General features: G+C 43.7%; 1 protein-coding gene across 1 annotated transcript in view; it reads right to left on the minus strand.

The window, feature by feature from the left end:
- The window catches only part of si:dkeyp-14d3.1 (transmembrane protein 132C), a 223,403-nt gene that overhangs the window by 99,356 nt on the left and 103,055 nt on the right, over positions 1-20,992 (minus strand). Inside the window, exon 3 of the mRNA XM_046350552.1 lies at positions 16,059-16,202. Coding sequence (XP_046206508.1) covers positions 16,059-16,202 — 144 coding nt within the window. The remainder of the gene's footprint in view (positions 1-16,058; positions 16,203-20,992) is intronic.

The raw sequence follows: 20,992 nt of genomic DNA on the forward strand, positions 1-20,992 counted from the left end.
CTCTCTGCAGATGACTTCGTCAACCATTTTGAAAAGAAGGTCGTCAAATGACACCGCTGGTTCTGCTCACACTGCCCTACCCTGTGCTCTGACCTCTTTCTCCCCTCTCTCTCCAGATGAAATCTCGCGTCTTGTGACGGCCGGCCGCCCAACAACCTGCCCGCTCGACCCTATCCCCTCCTCTCTTCTCCAGACCATTTCCGGAGACCTTCTCCCTTACCTCACCTCGCTCATCAACTTATCCCTGACCGCTGGCTACGTCCCTTCCATCTTCAAGAGAGCGAGAGTTGCACCCCTTCTATAAAAACCTACACTCGATCCCTCCGATGTCAACAACTACAGACCAGTATCCCTTCTTTCTTTTCTCTCCAAAACTCTTGAACGTGCCGTCCTTGGTCAGCTCTCCCGCTATCTCTCTCAGAATGACCTTCTTGATCCAAATCAGTCAGGTTTCAAGACTAGTCATTCAACTGAGACTGCTCTTCTCTGTATCACGGAGGCGCTCCGCACCGCTAAAGCTAACTCTCTCTCCTCTGCTCTCATCCTTCTAGACCTATCGGCTGCCTTCGATACTGTGAACCATCAGATCCTCCTCTCCACCCTCTCCGAGTTGGGCATCTCCGGCGCGGCCCATGCTTGGATTGCGTCCTACCTGACAGGTCGCTCCTACCAGGTGGCGTGGCGAGAATCTGTCTCCTCACCACGCGCTCTCACCACTGGTGTCCCCCAGGGCTCTGTTCTAGGCCCTCTCCTATTCTCGCTATACACCAAGTCACTTGGCTCTGTCATAACCTCACATGGTCTCTCCTATCATTGCTATGCAGACGACACACAATTAATCTTCTCCTTTCCCCCTTCTGATGACCAGGTGGCGAATCGCATCTCTGCATGTCTGGCAGACATATCAGTGTGGATGATGGATCACCACCTCAAGCTGAACTTCGGCAAGACGGAGCTGCTCTTCCTCCCGGGGAAGGACTGCCCGTTCCATGATCTCGCCATCACGGTTGACAACTCCATTGTGTCCTCCTCCCAGAGCGCTAAGAACCTTGGCGTGATCCTGGACAACACCCTGTCGTTCTCAACTAACATCAAGGCGGTGGCCCGTTCCTGTAGGTTCATGCTCTTACAACATCCGCAGAGTACGACCCTGCCTCACACAGGAAGCGGCGCAGGTCCTAATCCAGGCACTTGTCATCTCCCGTCTGGATTACTGCAACTCGCTGTTGGCTGGGCTCCCTGCCTGTGCCATTAAACCCCTACAACTCATCCAGAACGCCGCAGCCCGTCTAGTGTTCAACCTTCCCAAGTTCTCTCACATCACCCCGCTCCTCCGCTCTCTCCACTGGCTTCCAGTTGAAGCTCGCATCCGCTACAAGACCATGGTGCTTGCCTACGGAGCTGTGAGGGGAACGGCACCTCAGTACCTCCAGGCTCTGATCAGGCCCTACACCCAAATAAGGGCACTGCGTTCATCCACCTCTGGCCTGCTTGCCTCCCTACCACTGAGGAAGTACAGTTCCCGCTCAGCCCAGTCAAAATTGTTCGTTGCTCTGGCTCCCCAACGGTGGAACAAACTCTCTCACGACGCCAGGACAGCGGAGTCAATCACCACCTTCCGGAGACACCTGAAACCCCACCTCTTTAAGGAATACCTAGGATAGGATAAAATAATCCTTCTCATCCCCCCTTCCCCCCTTAAAATATTTAGATGCACTATTGTAAAGTGGTTGTTCCACTGGATGTCATAAGGTGAATGCACCAATTTGTAAGTCGCTCTGGATAAGAGCGTCTGCTAAATGACTTAAATGTAAATGTAAATGTAAACATAGAGGCTATTAGCATGTGTAAGAATCCATGTCCTTCCAGAGCTGACTAATCAAGACTGGTCAAGCTCTGTTTGTATTATGACTTTTCACTATTGAGCTTCTACTTTTGATCATTAAAGATATTCTGACTTACATGTACACACTCGGAAACAGGCCATTTTACTCAGTGACACACACACACACACACACACACACACACACACACACACACACACACACACACACACACACACACACACACACACACACACACACACACACACACACACACACACACACACACACACACACACACACACACACACACACACACACTTTAGGTTATGGATAATGGAAATGGCAGTGAGGGGCTGCTGTACTGCTGAGGCTGAGGAGAGACTCCAGTCCCATGCTGGCTCTGGTGCCTCACACCCCACAGGCTCACTGCAGTCAGTCAGGGTTCAGAGGACAGAGAATCACCAGCCCCGCCCCGCCCGTAGACCGTTATCCCTTTCCCCCCTCTCAGACAGGAGCATTATACACACACACAGTCACGCGTGCACATACAGTACAGGCAGATAAACAAACACATGAATGCACACTGACAAACACACACACTTGCACGCACATGCACGCTCACACACAAGCTCAGAATCTCTTTCGATTGCAGTGTGAGCCCTGAGATGGGATGTTAATACACACAGAGAGGACATGTTCAATATCAATACAAGTGTACTCAGTGTTCTAGGCTCCATGTACTGTACAGAGGTCATTGGGAGACATTGTACCTATACATGTTACAGGTGAACAACAGCAGACTGATTACTACAACAACTATGATTACCTATCATGGCATCACCTTTATACATTAATAGTAATATAGCCTATCCGTATACTCCTTCCTATACATCATCCATCCATGGACATTAATGGCAGTGGTTTACAGCACTACAGTATTTTATAGCACTACAGTGGTCCATGTTTGTGAGCACAACCCACATCACAGCTGAATCTCTCTCCCACAGTGTCAGGAGTATGCTTAAGTATTTAGCAGAATTTAGCCCACTCTGTGGTACACCAGTTAATGAGCTGAGTGCTAAATTACAGCCAGAGCAATTAAACACATGCATGTCACACTCGCACACACACATCATACAAACCTACTCATACACATACAAAAACAACCTCATTTGCATGCACACATACAGTTTTGCAGGAGCCTGTGCAACTTTCCATCGATCAGATAATCGGTCTGGTGTGAGCTGAGCACTCTTCTCAGCAGAGGAGAAATTATGAAGCATTTCATAACTGCTTAACTACCTCCACTCACCCAGGGGTCCATCTGCAGAAATGAGCCATTGATCCCTAATTGGAAGCAGTCAGTCATGAAATCTGAAAACTAATTAAAGAAAGTGAACTTAATGGCAAATATTTACATATTCACACTGTTTTAACATTGGTTATATTGCCAGAGAGCTATGAGAGAAAGGGTAAGTCATGGAAAGGAGGGGCAAACCGGGTATACTGACCATATAATGGTATTGATGATGAATTTAGGCACATTTTAAATTATATACATTTTTGCAGCACTATAGTAATAAACTTGGATATAGTGTCTTGTGTCTTGGGTATACTGTACATGTACTGCTAATTCAGAGGCTTTCCTCAATTGGCCTAGACCAGGCTGTGTGCAACTGGTTTAAAAATAACTTCAAAACAAATCAAATAACTTTTTATTTGTCACATGCTCAGAATACAACAGGTGTAGACGTGAAATGCTTACTTACAAGCCCTTAACCAACAATGCAGTTCATGAAATAGAGTCAAGAAAATATGTACTAAATAAACTAAAGTAAAAAATTAACTGAAAAGTAACACAATAAAATAACAATAACGGGGCATTTACAGGGGGTACCGAGTCAATGTGCGGCTAGTCGAGGTAATTTGTACATGTAGGTAGGGGTAAAGTGACTACACATAAATAATAAACAGCAAGTAGCGCCAGTGTAAAAACAATGTAAACAGTCCAGGTGGCCGTCTGCAAAACCTGGACCCGTACAAATTGAAAATGAAATCATCTCCAAAATATTGTTATTTTTATACAAAGCGAATATTATTAATTTAGAATGAAACAAAAGTCCCTTGGATATTCTAACAGATACAGTGGGGCAAAAAAGTATTTAGTCAGCCACCAATTGTGCATGTTCTCCCACCTAAAAAGAGTGGGAGAACTTGCACAATTGGTGGCTGACTAAATACTTTTTTGCCCCACTGTACAAGGCATATTGACATTTGAGAGAGACATAAAGTGAGGCATAAAGCAATCACAGGTGTTGATTGGGAGAGCTAGCTAAAACAACAGGTGAGAGAACAACAGTTAATCAGCTAAGTCAACATCAACAGGTTAACTACACACAGGGCCTGAGTTCGGGGCTAGGGCCGACAGATAAACAAAGGTAAACAAAGTGGAGTACCGTGATAAATGAACAGTCCAGCAGGCATCAGCTATGTAGCCAAGTGATCATAGGGTCCAGTGTACAGCAATAGATGAAACAGGGAAGCTGCTAGGTAGTCGTTACTACGCTATCATGCGGGAGACACAGCGTTTAAAGTTAGCAGTCCGGGGTAAGTAGAAGCGTCTCTTCCGTCGTCCGGCAAAGGCCGGTTGAAGGCACAGCTGATGGAATTACGTCTGTGGACCAGTCGTCGTGGTCGACACGGCGGGGCTCCGTGTTGACGAAGGCGAAAGAGGTATTGTAGTTGTGGTAATTTCATTTTCTAGCTGGGCGCCTGGCGCCTGGCTCAGGTCTAGCTTCGGGGCTGGGCCTCTCAGTGGCAGCTAGCGAGCTGTGATGTTCAATGGTCCAGGGTTTACAGCAGAAATCTGGCATTGCAGTGGAGAACAACAGTCCGAGGCTGGCAGGTATTATCCAGGCTAAAAAAACGACTGGTGCCTAGCAGTGGCTAACAATGACTAAATAGCTAGTAACTTGGCTAATTAGCTGGCTACCTTCTGATGAAAGTTTTGGCTATAGGGTCTAAAAAAAATAGCGGATCCATGTCACATTGAGTGAGGTGGGTTACCGGAAGGTAGATTTAATTTAAAAAATGGAAAAAGAGATTGAAAAATAAATAAAAATATATATAAAAAAAGACTAAAAATACAAAAAGTAAACAAGAGGACAACAAACCACGTCTGCACTGCTATGCCATCTTGGATTCATGGTAGCATTCATGCAAAACTGAAAGTGTGAACCACTGCTTTTAATCAGGGCAAGGTGACCGGAAACATGACCGAATACAAACAGTGTAGCTATTCCCTCCGCAAGGCAATCAAACAAGCTAAGCGTCAGTATAGAGACAAAGTAGAGTCGCAATTCAACAGCTCAGACACGAGAGGTATGTTGCAGGGTCTACAGTCAATCATGGACTACAAAAGGAAAACCAGCCCCGTCGCAGACCAGGATGTCTTGCTCCCAGACAAACTAAACAACTTCTTTGCTCGCTTTGAGGACAATACAGTTCCACTGACATGGCCCGCTACCAATACCTGCGGGCTCTACTTCACTGCAGCCAACGTGAGTAAAACATTTAAACGTGTTAACCTTCGCAAGGCTGCCCGGCCCAGATGTAATTCCCAGCCGTGTCCTCAGAGCATGTGCAGACCAGCTGGCTGGTGTGTTTACGGACACATTCAATCAATTAGTATCCCAGTCTGCTGTTCCCACATGCTTCAAGAGGGCCACCATTGTTCCTGTTCCCAAGAAAGCTAAGGTAACTGAACTAAATGACTATCACCCCATTGCACTCACTTCTGTCATCATGAAGTGCTTTGAGACACTAGTCAAGGATCATATTACCTCCACCCTACCTGATACCCTAGACTCACTCCAATTTGCTTACCGCCCTAATAGGTCCACAGACGATGGAATCACAATCACACTGCACACTGCCATACCCCATCTGGACAAGAGGAATACCTATGTAAGAATGCTGTTCATCCACTACAGCTCAGCATTTAACACCATAGTACCCTCCAAACTCGTCATTAAGTTCGAAACCCTGGGTCTCGACCCCGCGTAGCAGCGCCTCTTCAACCTCAGAAGGCTGAAGAAATCCGGTCACCAAAAACACTCACAAACTTTTACAGATGCACAATCGAGAGCATCCTGTCCGTCTGTATTACCGCCTGGTACGGCAACTGCTCCGCCCATAACCGTAAGGCTCTCCAGAGGGTAGTGAGGTCTGCACAATGCATCACCGGGGGAAAACTACCTGCCCTCCAGGACTCCCTACACCACCTGATGTCACAGGAAGGCCAAAAAGATCATCAAGGACAACAACCACCTGAGCCACTGACTGTTTACCCCGCTATCATCCAGAAGGTCAGGTCAGTACAGGTGCATCAAAGCAGGGATCGAGAGACTGAAAAGCAGTTTTTTTTCTCAAGGCCATTAGACTGTTAAACAGCCATCACTAACATTGAGTGGCTGCTGCCAACATACTGACTCCTCTCTAACGACTTTAATATTGAAAAATTGATGTAATAAATGTATCACTGGCCACTTTAAACCATACCACTTTCTATAATGTTTAATACCCTACATTACTCATCTCATATGTATATACTGTACTCTATACCATCTACTGCATCTTGCCTATGCCGTTCGGCCATCGCTCATTCATATATTTTTATGTACATTTTCTTATTCATTCCTTTACACTTGTGAGTATAAGGTAGTTGTTGTGAAATTGTTAGAAGAGAATACTTGTTAGATATTACTGCATGGTCGGAACTAGAAGCACAAGCATTTCGCTACACTCGTATTAACACCTGCTAACCCATGTGTATGTGACAAATAAAATTTGATTTGATTTAGAATTATTGTCAGGTTTGGCAAATGGATGGCGAGGGAGAACTTTTTATGCATCTCTATTTGTGGAGTAAAGGTGGTCGAGAGTTTTATTTCCCTCTGGTTGCACATGTGACATGTTGGTAGAAATGAGGTAAAACAGATTTAGGTTTGCCTGCATTAAAGTCCCCGGGCCACTAAGAGCGCCAATTCTGGATGAGCATTTTCTTGCTTGCTTAGGGCCTTATACAGCTCATTGAGTGCTGATGAAAACTCTCTTGGTAGATAGTGTGGTCTACAGTTTATCATGAGGTACTCTACCTCAGGTGAGCAATACCTCAAGACTACCTTAATATTAGACATCGCGCACCAGCTGTTATTGACAAATAGAAACACACCCCTCGTCTTACCGGACATAGCTTTACTGTCCTGCCGATGCACGGAAAATCCTGCCTTTCAGCCACGACTCGGTGAAACATAAGATATTACGGTTTTTAATGTCCCATTAGTAGGATAGTCTCGAACGGAGCTCATCCAGTTTATTATCCAGGGATTGTATGTTGGCTAAGAGGACTGATGGTAGAGAAGTTACAAACAATGTGAAAAAACACAACATTGCACAAATGGTTAGGAGCCCGTAAAATGGCAGCCATCCCCTCCGGCGTCATTGTCTTGACTGACAGATCTCAATGTTCATCCACTAATGGTGTTAAATCAGTTTTTCTGGACATAACAAAAGGTGTCCAGCGTGGGTCTATTCTGGGTCCAGCGCTTTTTACTGTATATATTAACAATATTGGATTGTATGTTAAAAATTGTATCCTGCACCTGTATGCCGTTGGCTCCATTGTTTACCAGGCGCTATCTGAGTTGGTCTGCTTACTTTGTTTTGCAGAAAAACCTTTACTGACCTTAAATTAGTTTTGAATGCAGGTAAAATTAAGTATCCAGAGTGCATAAAAATCATGCAAATGTTTAAGAATATGTACTCTGGATGGTGCCCACGTTAATTGTGTTCCTGCTTTCAAATATTTGGGCATCTGTATAGATGCTAAGCTGTCTTTCAAAAAGCATAATGATGAGTTAGTTAAGGATCTGAGGATAAACATAGGCTTCTACTTTAGAAATAGGTCACGCCTATCAGTAAATAGTAGAATACAGATCATTCAATCAACGTTTCTTCCTGTCCTAGACTATGGTGACATCATCTATTTCAGGGCTTTCCAACCATGTTCCTGGAGAGCTACTATACCATCCGGTTTTCACTCAAACTCTAATCTATTGCACTTGATTCTAATAATTAGCTTGTTGATTAGCTGAATAAGTTACAACTGGGGTTGGATTGATAAGAGGGTAGCCCTTCAGAAACAGGGTTGGAGAGCCCTGATCGATATGAATGCAGCTGCCACTTCATTAAAACCGTTAGATGCAGTCTATCACAGCGTACTTAGTTTCTTAATGGGCGACTGGTTTAGTACACATCGCTGCATTCTTTACCAGAAAGTAGGTTGGCTCTCTTTGATGTTGCATAGTTCAATACGTTGCTGTTTTCATTTATAAAGCCCTTCTACAAAAATTCCCACTGTACCTAACATCATTACTAACCTTCAGACATATTATAGGTCATTCACTCACTCCTCTAGAATGTAGAAAAAAATGTGGCAATTCAAGAGCGAACTATGAAATTAATGTCAAAATGTAGTTTCCCCTATATCATTCTAAATCACATATAATGAATCATTAGATAGTTCTAATCTTCATACACTGGTACTTGACAGTGTTGATGAAAATAAGAACGTTCATTTGCTTTGACCATTTCTAGTTTAGACCGTGCCGCTCTTGGTTGTATCTCTTCCATATTTAGCGTTGCGAGGTGGTACCATCTGGAGGTGTTTCGCGTGTTGGACCAATCAAAGTCAACTTGTCATTTTCATCTCCAGATCCTTGGCTTTCATTGGATATACAGTACCAGACAAAAGTTTGGACACACCTACTCATTCCAGGTTTTTTTTTGTTTTTGTGTGACTATTTTCTACATTGTAGAATAGTATTGAAGACATCAAAACTATGACATAACACATATTTAATTGTACCTTTATTTAACTAGACAAGTCAGTTAAGAACAAATTCTTATTTTCAATGACGGCCTAGGAACGGTGGGTTAACTGCCTGGACAGATTTGTACCTTGTCAGCTTGGGGATTTGAACTTGCAACCTTCAGGTTACTAGTCCAACGCTCTAACCACTAGGCTACCCTGCCGTCCCTGGTTACTACATGGAGTCATGTAGTAACCACTAGGCTACCCTGCCGTCCCTGGTTACTACATGGGGTCATGTAGTAACCACTAGGCTACCCTGCCGTCCCTGGTTACTACATGGAGTCATGTAGTAACCACTAGGCTACCCTGCCGTCCCTGGTTACTACATGGGGTCATGTAGTAACCACTAGGCTACCCTGCCGTCCCTGGTTACTACATGGAGTCATGTAGTAACCAAAAAAGTGTTAAATCAAAATATATTTTATATTTGAGATTCTTCAATGTAGCCACCCTTTGCTTTGATGACAGCTTTTCACACGCTTGGCATTCTCTCAACCAGCTTTGTGAGGTAGTGGTCAAGAGGCTAGCCCTAAACCTAACCCTAACCTTAACCCTTATTCTAAACCTAACTCTAACGTAACCGTAGCAAGCAGTTGCTTATCAACAGAGAGTTTGTTGATAGTTTGACCATCTGTAGAGCATTTACTGATGGACAATCTACACTATCCAAATAAAGTGTGACCCTTTAATCATCAAGCACTTGCATTCTTGTGAGTTGCTTAATTAAAAGCCATACATTTCCCATTGATGACACCCGTGAAACACTAAGTTCTTTGATTGTCCAATAACACATCAGGTCACAGAAGTAGCCTGGCGCTCCAAAAACAACACAGTGTTCCTCAGGCAAACACCCTGCTACAGGAGACTTGTCTCTGAATGACGCTGGCGTCTCCTGTTGGGGCAGCAGTTGTCTTGAACAGAGTATGGCATCTCATCTAGCTGTGGTGAATGTTGCTGGGGGGCCGAGGCCAGTGAGAGGCCCTGCTAATGACGGGGTCCGGGGCCTGGGTTGGACGTACTGATATCCCAGTGGCCAGAGACCCACAGCTGGGGAGCGCGTTGCGGCTGATTACATGTCAGCGCTGGTAAATGACTGCTAAAGGGGAGTCAGGCAGCAGAACAGACAAGGAGTGCTTAGTGTTTTAGTTGTTACTGCATTCCATCAAGCAGACACCTGTTTTACCTTTTAACCTTGGCTTGGTGCAGGAATGGGATAAGAGAGGAGGGGGACACAACTAGGGGGAGGCCATGAACCTGCTGCTCTCAGTTAGCACACACCATGGAAAAGACGCTCTCACAAAGAGCCTGGTCTTGGCAATCCATTTATCACTTGGCAATCCATTTATCTTTTCTCCCTGTTTCATTCCCCTCTAGCTGATAGATTCTGTAAGCTTTTTGACTGAGAAGAGCTGCTCTCAGCTCTGTGTGACAAGGGCTCCAGTGGCCCAACACTCAGCGGGATGAAAAGGTCTCTTTCTCCTCTTCTTCACAATCTCAGTTCTTGTATTTTCTCAGCCCATACTATGTCCCTCATTCCACTCCTCCACCTTGCTGCAGAACTTAGGCCTTCATTTAATAGGGTCATTTGAATATCTCTCCTGCACAGGTTACAGAAATGAGACAGCCCTAGTGCCAGACAAGCAATCTTAAAGTCATATACTCTTGGAATATGCTTTATAAAAACCAATAATCTCAAAAGAGAGGGTGAGAGGAATTAATTGGAATAAACTGGAAGCCAGGGGTCTTTTGTAATATCAATAAATTAATGAATTGACTATCCTGATTATTTATAAAACTTTACATTACGTCGAAGTCTTGAGGAAAGCGGAAGAGGTGATTTTGCTGGACTGAATCACAATTGAATCTTCACCTGTAGGGAATGGATTATAAATGTACCAAGGTAAGGAAAGGTAAACCGGTCATACAATATACTCTAAATACAGAACAAATGTCAAAAGTAACCATTAGAATATGTTCATGTTAATAGTACTAGTATATGACTCATAATGGTGCATTAATAGTACATTTCCTTCTAGGAAATCCTTCCACAGTCAACTATAGACGAATGACTGTGTATGCAGAAGACCACTTTATCTTCCAAGCTTAGTACCACATGTAGCTAACACAGCAAAGTACTCATTTTAGTAGACTCATTCTAAAACAACAAGATTGCCTCTCACCACAGGTCTAATTTAAAGAAAATTGTGTTTGGCTTTTCAGACAACACGAGGAACTGCCTGCAGGGGTATGTAGTCATAAATCTGGGCAAAATGGACGAGTAATACATCTATGCAGGCTTATGCAGACCATGCTGTGCTTATTTATGTCATTTTGTTTTGTACGGCAGTATTTGCAACAAAACCAAAACCTCCTCTGTAGAGTGCTGAATCTAGGTCTATGCTGCAGTACTGTGGCAGGCAGACAGGGAGGAGTTTGGATAGCACTGTGTGTTGTTAGAGACAACACTGTACACCAATGTGGAGCAGCCACATTCAAATCCTTTGGGGATTAACCTCTAAGAGCAGGATATTCAGTCACATAAACTCATAAACCCTTATAAATCTGAAACACATGAACCCATGGGCCAGGGAGATCACATGCAAACTTCAATATGTCAATCTGTCCTCTGGCTCACAATGCAGCCTGGCCCACATTTACTGTTTAAGGCACAAATTCATTCCAACAACAATGTTCGGTGTCACACACAAGCTATTGAATCAATAATGAGCATGGGAGCTGAAATCAGAATGACTCATTGATATGGATTTGTGTAACCATGATGGGTGACACACATCCTCATTGGTTCTCTGGTTTAATGGTAGTTATTGCCTCCTGACTTCTGTAAACATTGTGTCACATTGTGTAAACATTGTGTCACATTGTGTAAACATTGTGTCACATTGTGTAAACATTGTGTCACATTGTGTAAACATTGTGTCACATTGTGTAAACATTGTGTCACATTGTGTAAACATTGTGACACACCAGGATATGTTGTTCAAGCTGCCATATTGTTTACTTTGCCAGGTAAACCAAAGTAGAAAGAGCACTGTGCTACTCAGGTGTAATCTACAGTGATTCGTGTAATCACCAGCGTGTCAAAAGACATTGTAGACCCCATATCAGCTCTTTCTCAAGGAGGGCTGATTCCCTGCATAACACACCATCTCTGCCTTGACAAAAACCCAGCAGTAAAGAGCTCTGAGGTGACTGGCTGCAGCAGAGAAGAACAGCATTGATCACATGTCATTCCAATTGTGAGAGAAGCATATAAATCGAGCAGCGGAGACTCAATTATACATTGGTGTAAAGGTCAATGAGCCTCCTCTGAGGCTGCATGAATGAAGGCCATGGGAAAAAGAGCAGCTTCATTATTACGGGTGTTATCATTAGGACAGTCCTGTTAACAGCCAACTCTGGGCTTAATGTAATAGACCCATTTCATGTCTGCCTTGATTTATGCTACAATAAGCATATTGCATGCTGCTCATTCTCTGCTGTTGTTACAGTGCTATTGTAGAGGCCTTGATGGTCCCTTCCCTCTGGGATACAGTGTTGAGAGACCCACAGGAGAAATGGGCTTTAGGGGTTATGGATATGGCATATACATTTAAAGATGTGCTTTTCCTTTCAACCCCATGTTACCAATTTAAACACACATAATCTGGAATCCAAGTCAATGCAATCATAATGTGTTAGAAAATGAGTGATGGGTGAGGGAAATGTAAAAGAAGACATGCTTGAGTCCTACACTCTACTCAATCATGTAAGTGTCAATCTCAGTCTGGGTGACAGTGTCTCTTCACTGAGGGATAGGAACGGGCTATAATGACTGAGCTAGTTCTGTGAGGAGCCTGTTACCGCTCTACATGAGGTCTCTCCCAATGGCCAGTGGGGGATTAATGAAGCTGGTTCCACCTGAGGGGATATCCATCTGGACTGAGACAGTCTTCATTAACTTGGGCCAGACATGGCACTTTTACTGAGAAGAGAAGCGTCCACTTAGACTGGGTTATGACATGCTGAGGAAGCAGGACTGCTGTTGTTTTAAATGTGTTGCTGGTCTTTAATGGCACTGGCGGTGAATATCCAATCTCCCAGAGTGCTCTTTTAGCTGATATCAGGTGCATGTAACGGTTCTGTGCGTTTCTATAGGAGCTTATTCTGGTATTTCTGTGACATGTACTGAATTAGACAAAAAATCTGCAACTGAAAAAGCACACTCTATCAAATTATGTGTTTTCTCATAATAAAATAAAATCGTATTTGGCACGTGCCGAATACAACAGGGTTAGACCTTAGAGTGAAATGCTTACTTACAAGCCCTTAACCAACAATGCAGTTTTAAGAAAATACCCCCTAAAAAGTAAGAAATAAAAGTAGCAAATATTTCAAAAGCAGCAGTAAAATAACAATAGCGAGGCTATATGCAGGTGGTACAGAGTCTATTTGCGGGGGCACCGGTTAGTCAAGGTAATTTGTATATGTACATGTAGGTAGAGTTGTTAAAGTGACTATGCATAGATAATAAGATAGAGTAGCAGCAGCGTAGAAGGGGGGGGACAATGCAAATAGTCTGGGTAGCCATTTGATTAGAGGTTCAGGAGTCTTATGGTTTGGGGGTAGAAGCTGTTTAGAAGCCTCTTGGACCTAGACTTGGCACTCTGGTACCGCTTGCTGTGAGATAGATGAGAGAACAGTCTATGACTAGGGTGGTTGGAGTCTTCGACAATTTTCAGGGCCTTCCTCTGACACCGCATGGTATAGAGGCATGGTATAGAGGTCATGGATAGTAGGAAGCTTGGCCATGGTGATTTACTGGGCCATACGCACTACCCTCTGTTGTGCCTTGCGGTCAGAGGCCGAGCAGTTGCCATACCAGGCAGTGATGCAACACGTCAGGATGCTCTCGATGGTGCAGCTGTAGAACCTGTTGAGGATCTGAGGACCCATGCCAAATCTTTTCAGTCTCCAAAATAGGTTTTGTCGTGCCCGCTTCACGACTGTCTTGGTATGCTTGGACCATGTTAGTTTGTTGGTGATGTGGACACCAAGGGACTTGAAGCTCTCAACCTGCTCCACTACAGCCCCGTGGATGAGAATGTGGGCGTGCTCAGTCCTATTTTTGTGTCATCGGCAAACTTAAAGATAGTGTTGGAGTCGTCTCTGGTCGTGCAGTCATGAGTGAGCAGGGAGTACAAGAGGGGACTGAGGTGCTCGCGGGTTGAGGATCAGCGTGGCAGATGTGTTGTTACCTACCCTTACCACCAAAGGTGGTAGAAGTTGGCACATTATTATGTTGAGTTAGCAGTTGTGTCTTGGCGAATGAAGTCCGATTCTGTTCATTAGAACAAATTAATGTACAGATAGAGGATCTTAATTTGAGAAATTTAGTATTCAATCATTGACTCATTATATTAGTTTCAATCAATCTAAATGTACCTGAATTGAAATGAAATTGTCACCATTCCTGATATTGTGACTCCGTCAACTCACATATAATATTCCCTTTAATACACCATAGAAAAGAGTCAACAACAACATGCCTGCTGCTGCTGGGCATAAAAATAGATCATAAACACAAGGTTAAAGGTGCTAGTAAACAGGTAATAACGTGGGTAATCAAATTCCCACTGGTAAAAGAACTGGAGATTGACCTGCAGTACTCACATCCACTCCTTGTGGATGGAGGAACAGAGGGAACAGGGGAGGGAGAAACGGAGAAGAAACATTACAGTCAGTGTGAGCCTGAGAAATTGGATGACAGCTCAAAAAATGAGATGGCTTTGTCTAATCCCTCCAAAGGGGCTCCAGTGAAAAGACTGGGAGTGGGCAGGGGGGGTGGAGAGGTTGAGGGACAATGCAGAAAAATGTATCATAGATGTATATTATAGCCACGGCTGGGCTTCTTAGTGCTTCTTTATGGGGTGACTTGGACAGCTGGGGATTAGGGAGTCCACCCGACACAGCCCGACAGGATAGCCAGGGATTAGACAGAATATGCTCGCTCTTGTCTCTGACTCCCTCACTTAAATCAATAAAAACAGATTTAACTACGCACTCATGTGAGAGACACTCAGCCCATGGTGGTGTTGCTGAGACAGAGCGCTGAGAGTGTTCTCACTGCGCTGCGGGTTTTCATTTTTTCCTTTCAATTAAGCCCCACACAACCAGGTGAGGGGAGTTCTTTACTAATTAGTGATCTAAATTCATCAATCAAGTACGAGGGAGGAGCAAAAACCCTCAGACACTCAGCCCTCCGTGGAATGAGATTGACATGTGTGTACACAACGCTTGCTAGTCAGTGTTGTAGTACTTCTCAGGACCATGTAGGGGTAACTCTCAAGACGATTATACAACAGACCTGAACATTCAATGACTCTAGACTCCTCGAGGTTGGAATCGCGATCTCTCTTCACCTCTTTTGAGCTCTCTTCATTGGACTAACCAAAGTAACCAAGGGTTACTGCCCTAATATAACATTTTTAGGAATTGTTTTAGACAACACTTCAAAAAAGAACACTTGAAAAAATGAAACAGAATTACACAAGTACATTTAAAAGGCTCAACTCAAACAGCCTCAGGGCATACTTTGAATTGAATTTCACAGAGTCAAACTCTTAAGTCTTGTATTTTCTTTAAAAGTAAGTAGTCAGTGGAATGATGCTGATGGACTTAATACGCAGAGCTTTCCAACCTCCCAATCATTCTCTAATCCGTAAAATTACACCTGTCACTAGAAAGTTAGATTTATTAGCCCAACTTCCTGATCCATGGAAGAAAACCATTAGGACACACAAAGGGCCTGGATCAGAACTTAATTAACACAAGGAGCAACCTTTTTCGCATCCTGGGAATCCGTTTCCTATTTACTAGATTAATGTAAGTACGTAATACAGATAGGAAATGACCAAAACAACTTGAAGTCTATTTCAGTTGGGGAAATGAATATGCTAATCAAAAGAGAGCTGGAGATGGGTTGTTAACCTCTTCCTTGCTGGAGGAACAACCACAGAGATTATGCTTCACTCCAGCCAACACTGTGATATTTACAGTTTACAATTGGCTCATTTATCCCCCTCCTCTCCCCTGTAACTATTCCCCAGGTCTTTGCTGCAAATGAGAACAGTCAACTTACCTGGTAAAATAAATGATAAATAAAATAAAAAAATCTATATATATATATATATTGGAGTCAAGAGTTATAAGGCAGCGGTCCTTCAGGGGAAGGTCGTAGATGGTTGTGCGTACAGTATACAAGTGATGTCCAGTGGGGAGATCCAGTATTGCTAACTGACCTTTGTCCGTAGCTGGACTCTTTCCTGCGGCAATGGAGGGTGACCACCCTGTGCCCCTCGCTCCTCACATCCTGGCTCACCATCCACAGGGTGGGGTTGCTGGGCCGGGCACCCAGAAACGCCATACCCTCTTTCAATTTGACCCTAGGGAGGTAGAAACAACACACAAATAGGCTCAGGAGGAGAGAGTGATAGATAGCAGTGCAGCATGGGTTGGTTAAACATGTGGCTATATCAAACAGATCTTTCAGGTATTGACTCATTGAATGCATCCATCTGAACCTGCTTCAAACAGCTGAGGCCAAACAGACCATGACGTCTTCACTATAGAAATACACAAAACAGGATCAGATGGTTTCAAATTCCTTTCTCTCAATATGTGTCTCATCTATCTTATTTTATTCCTATAACATATTTTTTTTCTTAATCAAAAAGGGGCTTAGGTTGTGGGCATGGCAGGGGGTGTTTTCATGGAGATGTGTTAAATGTTTGCAGTTTTAAAGCAAATTTCAAGGTATTTTACATATTACACATTCTGCCATTTGGCCAATATTGTACAATTCTATGCATTTTATCATGGCTAATCCTGTGTTATTTTGCTCAAACACAATAGCAAAATGTATACTAAATACATTTTCAATTCCCCCAGACTGTGTAGCTTTTATTTTGGTGATTGTTAGTTGTCAAAGATTATATTATAGAAAAATATATAGATCCATTATCTTTTCTACATATTTTATATCTGGTTTTAGTCATTTTTAAGTGTTTTTACATCTCAAAAAAAAATATATACAGTACCAGTCAAAAGTTTGGAGTTCTCTTTATTTGTAGAATAATAGTAAAGACATCAAAATAATTAAATAAGACATATGCAATCATGTAGTAACTAAACTAGATTCTTCAAATTAGTCACCCTTCATGACAGCTGTGCACACTCTTGGCATTCTCTCAACCAGCTTCATGAGGTAGTTACCTGGAATACATTTCAATTAACAGATGTGCCTTGTTAAAAGCTAAATAGTGGAATTTCTTTCCTTCTTAATGCATTTAAGCCAATCAGTTGTGTTGTGACAAGGTAGCAGTGGTATACAGAAGATATTTGGTGAAAGACCAATATGGACTTGGTAAAAGACAAATATGGACTTGATAAAAGACCAAGTCCATATTATGACAGGAACAGCTCAAATAAGCAAAGGGAAATGACAGTCCATCAGACTTTAAGACATGAAGGTTAGTCAATCCGGAACATTTCAAGAACTTTCAAAGTTTTTTCAAGTGCAGTCGCAAAAACCATCAAGCTCTACGATGAACCTGGCTCTCATGAAGACCGCCACAGGAAAGGAAGACCCAGAGTTACCTCTACTGCAGAGGATATGTTCATTAGATTTACCAGCCTCAGAAATTGCAGCCCAAATCAATTCTTCACAGAGTTCAAGTAACAGACATCTCAACATCAACTGTTCAGAGGAGACTGCGTGAATCAGGCCTTCATGGTCGAATTGCTGCAAAAGAAATGTGCGGTTCCTACTGTGAAGCATGGAGGTGGTGTGATGGTGCTTTGTTGGTGACATTGATTTATTTAAAATAAGGCACACTTAACCAGCATGGCTACCACAGCATTCTGTAGCAATACGCCATCCCATCTGGTTTGCGCTTAGTGGGACTATAATTTGTTTTTCAACACCTCCAGGCTGTGTACTGTAAGGGCTATTTGCCAAGAAGGAGACTGATGTAGTGCTGCATCAGATGACCTGGCCTCCAGAATCACCTGACCCTAACCCAATTGAGATGGTTTGGGATGAGTTGGACCAGAGAGTGAAGGAAAAGCAGGCCACAAGTGCTCTGCATATGTGGGAACTCCTTCCAGACTGTTGGTAAAGCATTCCAGGTTAAGTCATTTGAGAGAATGCCAAGAGGCTGCAAAGCTGTCATCAAGTCTAAGGGTGATTACTTTAAAGAATCTCAAATATAAAATACATTTTGATTTGTTTAACACTTTTTTGGTTACTACATGATTCCATATGTGCTATTTACATTTACATTTAAGTCATTTAGCAGACATAGTTTTGATGTCTTCACTATTATACAATGTAGAAAATAGTAAAAATAAAGAAACAATTGAATTGTCACACTGAAGACAGGCACAGGAATACACAATAGTTTTTTTTAATACACCCAAAACAAACACGTATACAAAAACACGCAGCATAACTGCGGCACCAACGCATAGGTACTCACACGACAACCACACATGGGAACAATAACCGACAAAGACAGAGGGAACAGAGGGAACATATATAACATACTAATCAGGGGAAATGGGAACCAGGTGTGTGGCAACAGATCCTTTGGATATTCCTGCAGTCAGCATCACAATTGCACACTCCCCAAAAACTTGAGACATCTGTGGCATTGTGTTGTGTGACAAAACTGCACATTTTAGAGTGGCCTTTTATTGTCCCCAGCTCATGGTACACCTGTGTAATGATCATGCTCTTTAATCAGCTTTTTGATATGCCACACCTGTCAGGTGGATGGTTTATATTGGCAAAGGAGAACTACTCACAAACAGGGATGTAAAGAAATGTATGCACAAAATTTGAGAGAAATAAACTTTGGGGGCGTGTCGAAAATGTCTTAATCCATAAAGGCCAGAATGAAAGATGTTCAGTGACTGTAGCAAATTACAGTAGCCAATGTCCTTGGCACAAAAGAAAAAGTGATTATGTTCAAAGGGAAAATCTGCAATTGAAAATCTCTGTCTTTAGTGCATTCACTGCACATAGAGCAGTGTAGTTTAAAAGGGGAAAATGAGGGCAAGAAATAAAAAGATTGCCTTTCTTTACATTATGAATAAGGCTGAGGCAGTGTAGTGCAGTCAGGAACAACCACCCATTGCCTCTCACACCCTCCCAACACCAAAAACCTTCCAACACTACACACCTCCCCAACACCACACACCTCCCCAACACCACACACATCCCCAACAGCACACACCTTCCAACACCACACATCCTCCCAACACCACAAACCTTCCCAACACCACAAACCTTCCCCATACTGCACACATTCCAACACCGTCCAACACCACACATCTTCCAACACCGTCCAACACCACACACCTTCCCAACACCACACACCTTCGCAACACCACACACCTTCCCAACACCACACACCTTCGCAACACCACACACCTTCCCAACACCACACACCTTCGCAACACCACACACCTTCCCAACACCACACACCTTCGCAACACCACACACCTTCGCAACAACGCACACCTTCCAACACCACACACCTTCCAACACCGTCCAACACCACACACCATCTAACACCATCCAACACCACACACCCTCCCAACACCACAAACCCTCCCAACACCACAAACCTTCCCAACACCATACACCTTCCCAACACCACACACCTTCCCAACACCACACACCTTCGCAACACCACACACCTTCGCAACAACGCACACCTTCCAACACCACACACCTTCCAACACCGTCCAACACCACACACCATCTAACACCATCTAACACCACACACCCTCCCAACACCACAAACCTTCCCAACACCATACACCTTCCCAACACCACAAACCTTCCCAACACCACAAACCTTCCCAACACCACACACCTTCTAACACCGTCCAACACCACACACCCTCCCAACACCACAAACCCTCCCAACAACACAAACCTTCCCAACACCACACACCTTCCAAACATCACACACCTTCCCAATACCGCACACATTCCAACACCGTCCAACACTTGACTGCTGACATGCAAAACATTTTGGGACTGTATCAACAGTGGACTAATGAAAAAAATATCAACATATTATTTTGTTAAATTTCCCTTTAAATAAGGCTGATTCGCCTCCCGAGTGGCACGGTGGTCTAAGACACTACATCACAGTACTAGAGGCGTCACTACAGATCCGGGTTCAATCCCAGGCTGTGTCGCAGCCAGCCGTGACCGGGAGACCCATCAGGCGGCACACAATTGGCCCAGCGCCGTCGGGGTTTGGGGAGGGTTTGGCCGACCGGGATGTCCTTGTCCCATCGCGCTCTAGTGACTCCTTGTGGCGGCCTGTGTGCATGCACGCTGACTGTGGTCGCCAGCTGTACAGTGTTTCCTCCGACACATTGGCTTCTGGGTTAAGCGAGTAGTGTGTCAAGAAGAAGTGTGGCTTTGTGGGGTTGTGTTTCGGAGGACGTATGGCTCTCGTCCTTTGCCTCTCCCGAGTCTGTACAGGAGTTGCAGCATTGGGCCAAGACTGTAACTACCAATTGGATATCACAAAATTTGGGAGAGAAAAAAGGGGTAAAATGTACAAAAATAAATAAATAAGGTTGATTCTCAAACAAGGGAGGGACCAGACCCAGCCCAAAGACCTGCAGAAGTGAGAGACTGTAGAGAAAGCAGCAAACAGGATATGTCTATAGGAGACTGATAATGTAGTGGCATTGGTGAGACTTTGTTGTCAGATTAAAGTGAGTTTTGACCATAATAACCCTATTATACTGATCCTTTCTGCCTTGAGACCCTGTCTAGTATAGCAGCTGCCCACTACCACAACAGCAGTAAGAAACATTATATCACCAGACACATATGCAATGACAAGACCCTCACTGGCCAGTCAAAAGGAATACTTTGATGTGAAATCTTATTAGCATGTGACAGGAACAATGATTGGAGCGGGGGATCCGTAATAAGACAGCAGCACAGATGGTATGGTGTGCTTCCACTCTCTACAGGATTGGGGATGCACTCCAGGGCTAATGCTCACTCAGAATGCATGGCTGCGTGTTACTTTCAAGAAATTTGAGGTCTCTTGACCAGCTGGTTTGTTCTCTTGGATGTTCGTGTGGGCATCGGGCTCCCTTTGGATGTAGAACAGTGAAGCCCGACAGATAATCCTAA

Source organism: Oncorhynchus gorbuscha, linkage group LG05 (assembly GCF_021184085.1).
Source record: "Oncorhynchus gorbuscha isolate QuinsamMale2020 ecotype Even-year linkage group LG05, OgorEven_v1.0, whole genome shotgun sequence".
NCBI lineage: Eukaryota > Metazoa > Chordata > Actinopteri > Salmoniformes > Salmonidae > Oncorhynchus > Oncorhynchus gorbuscha.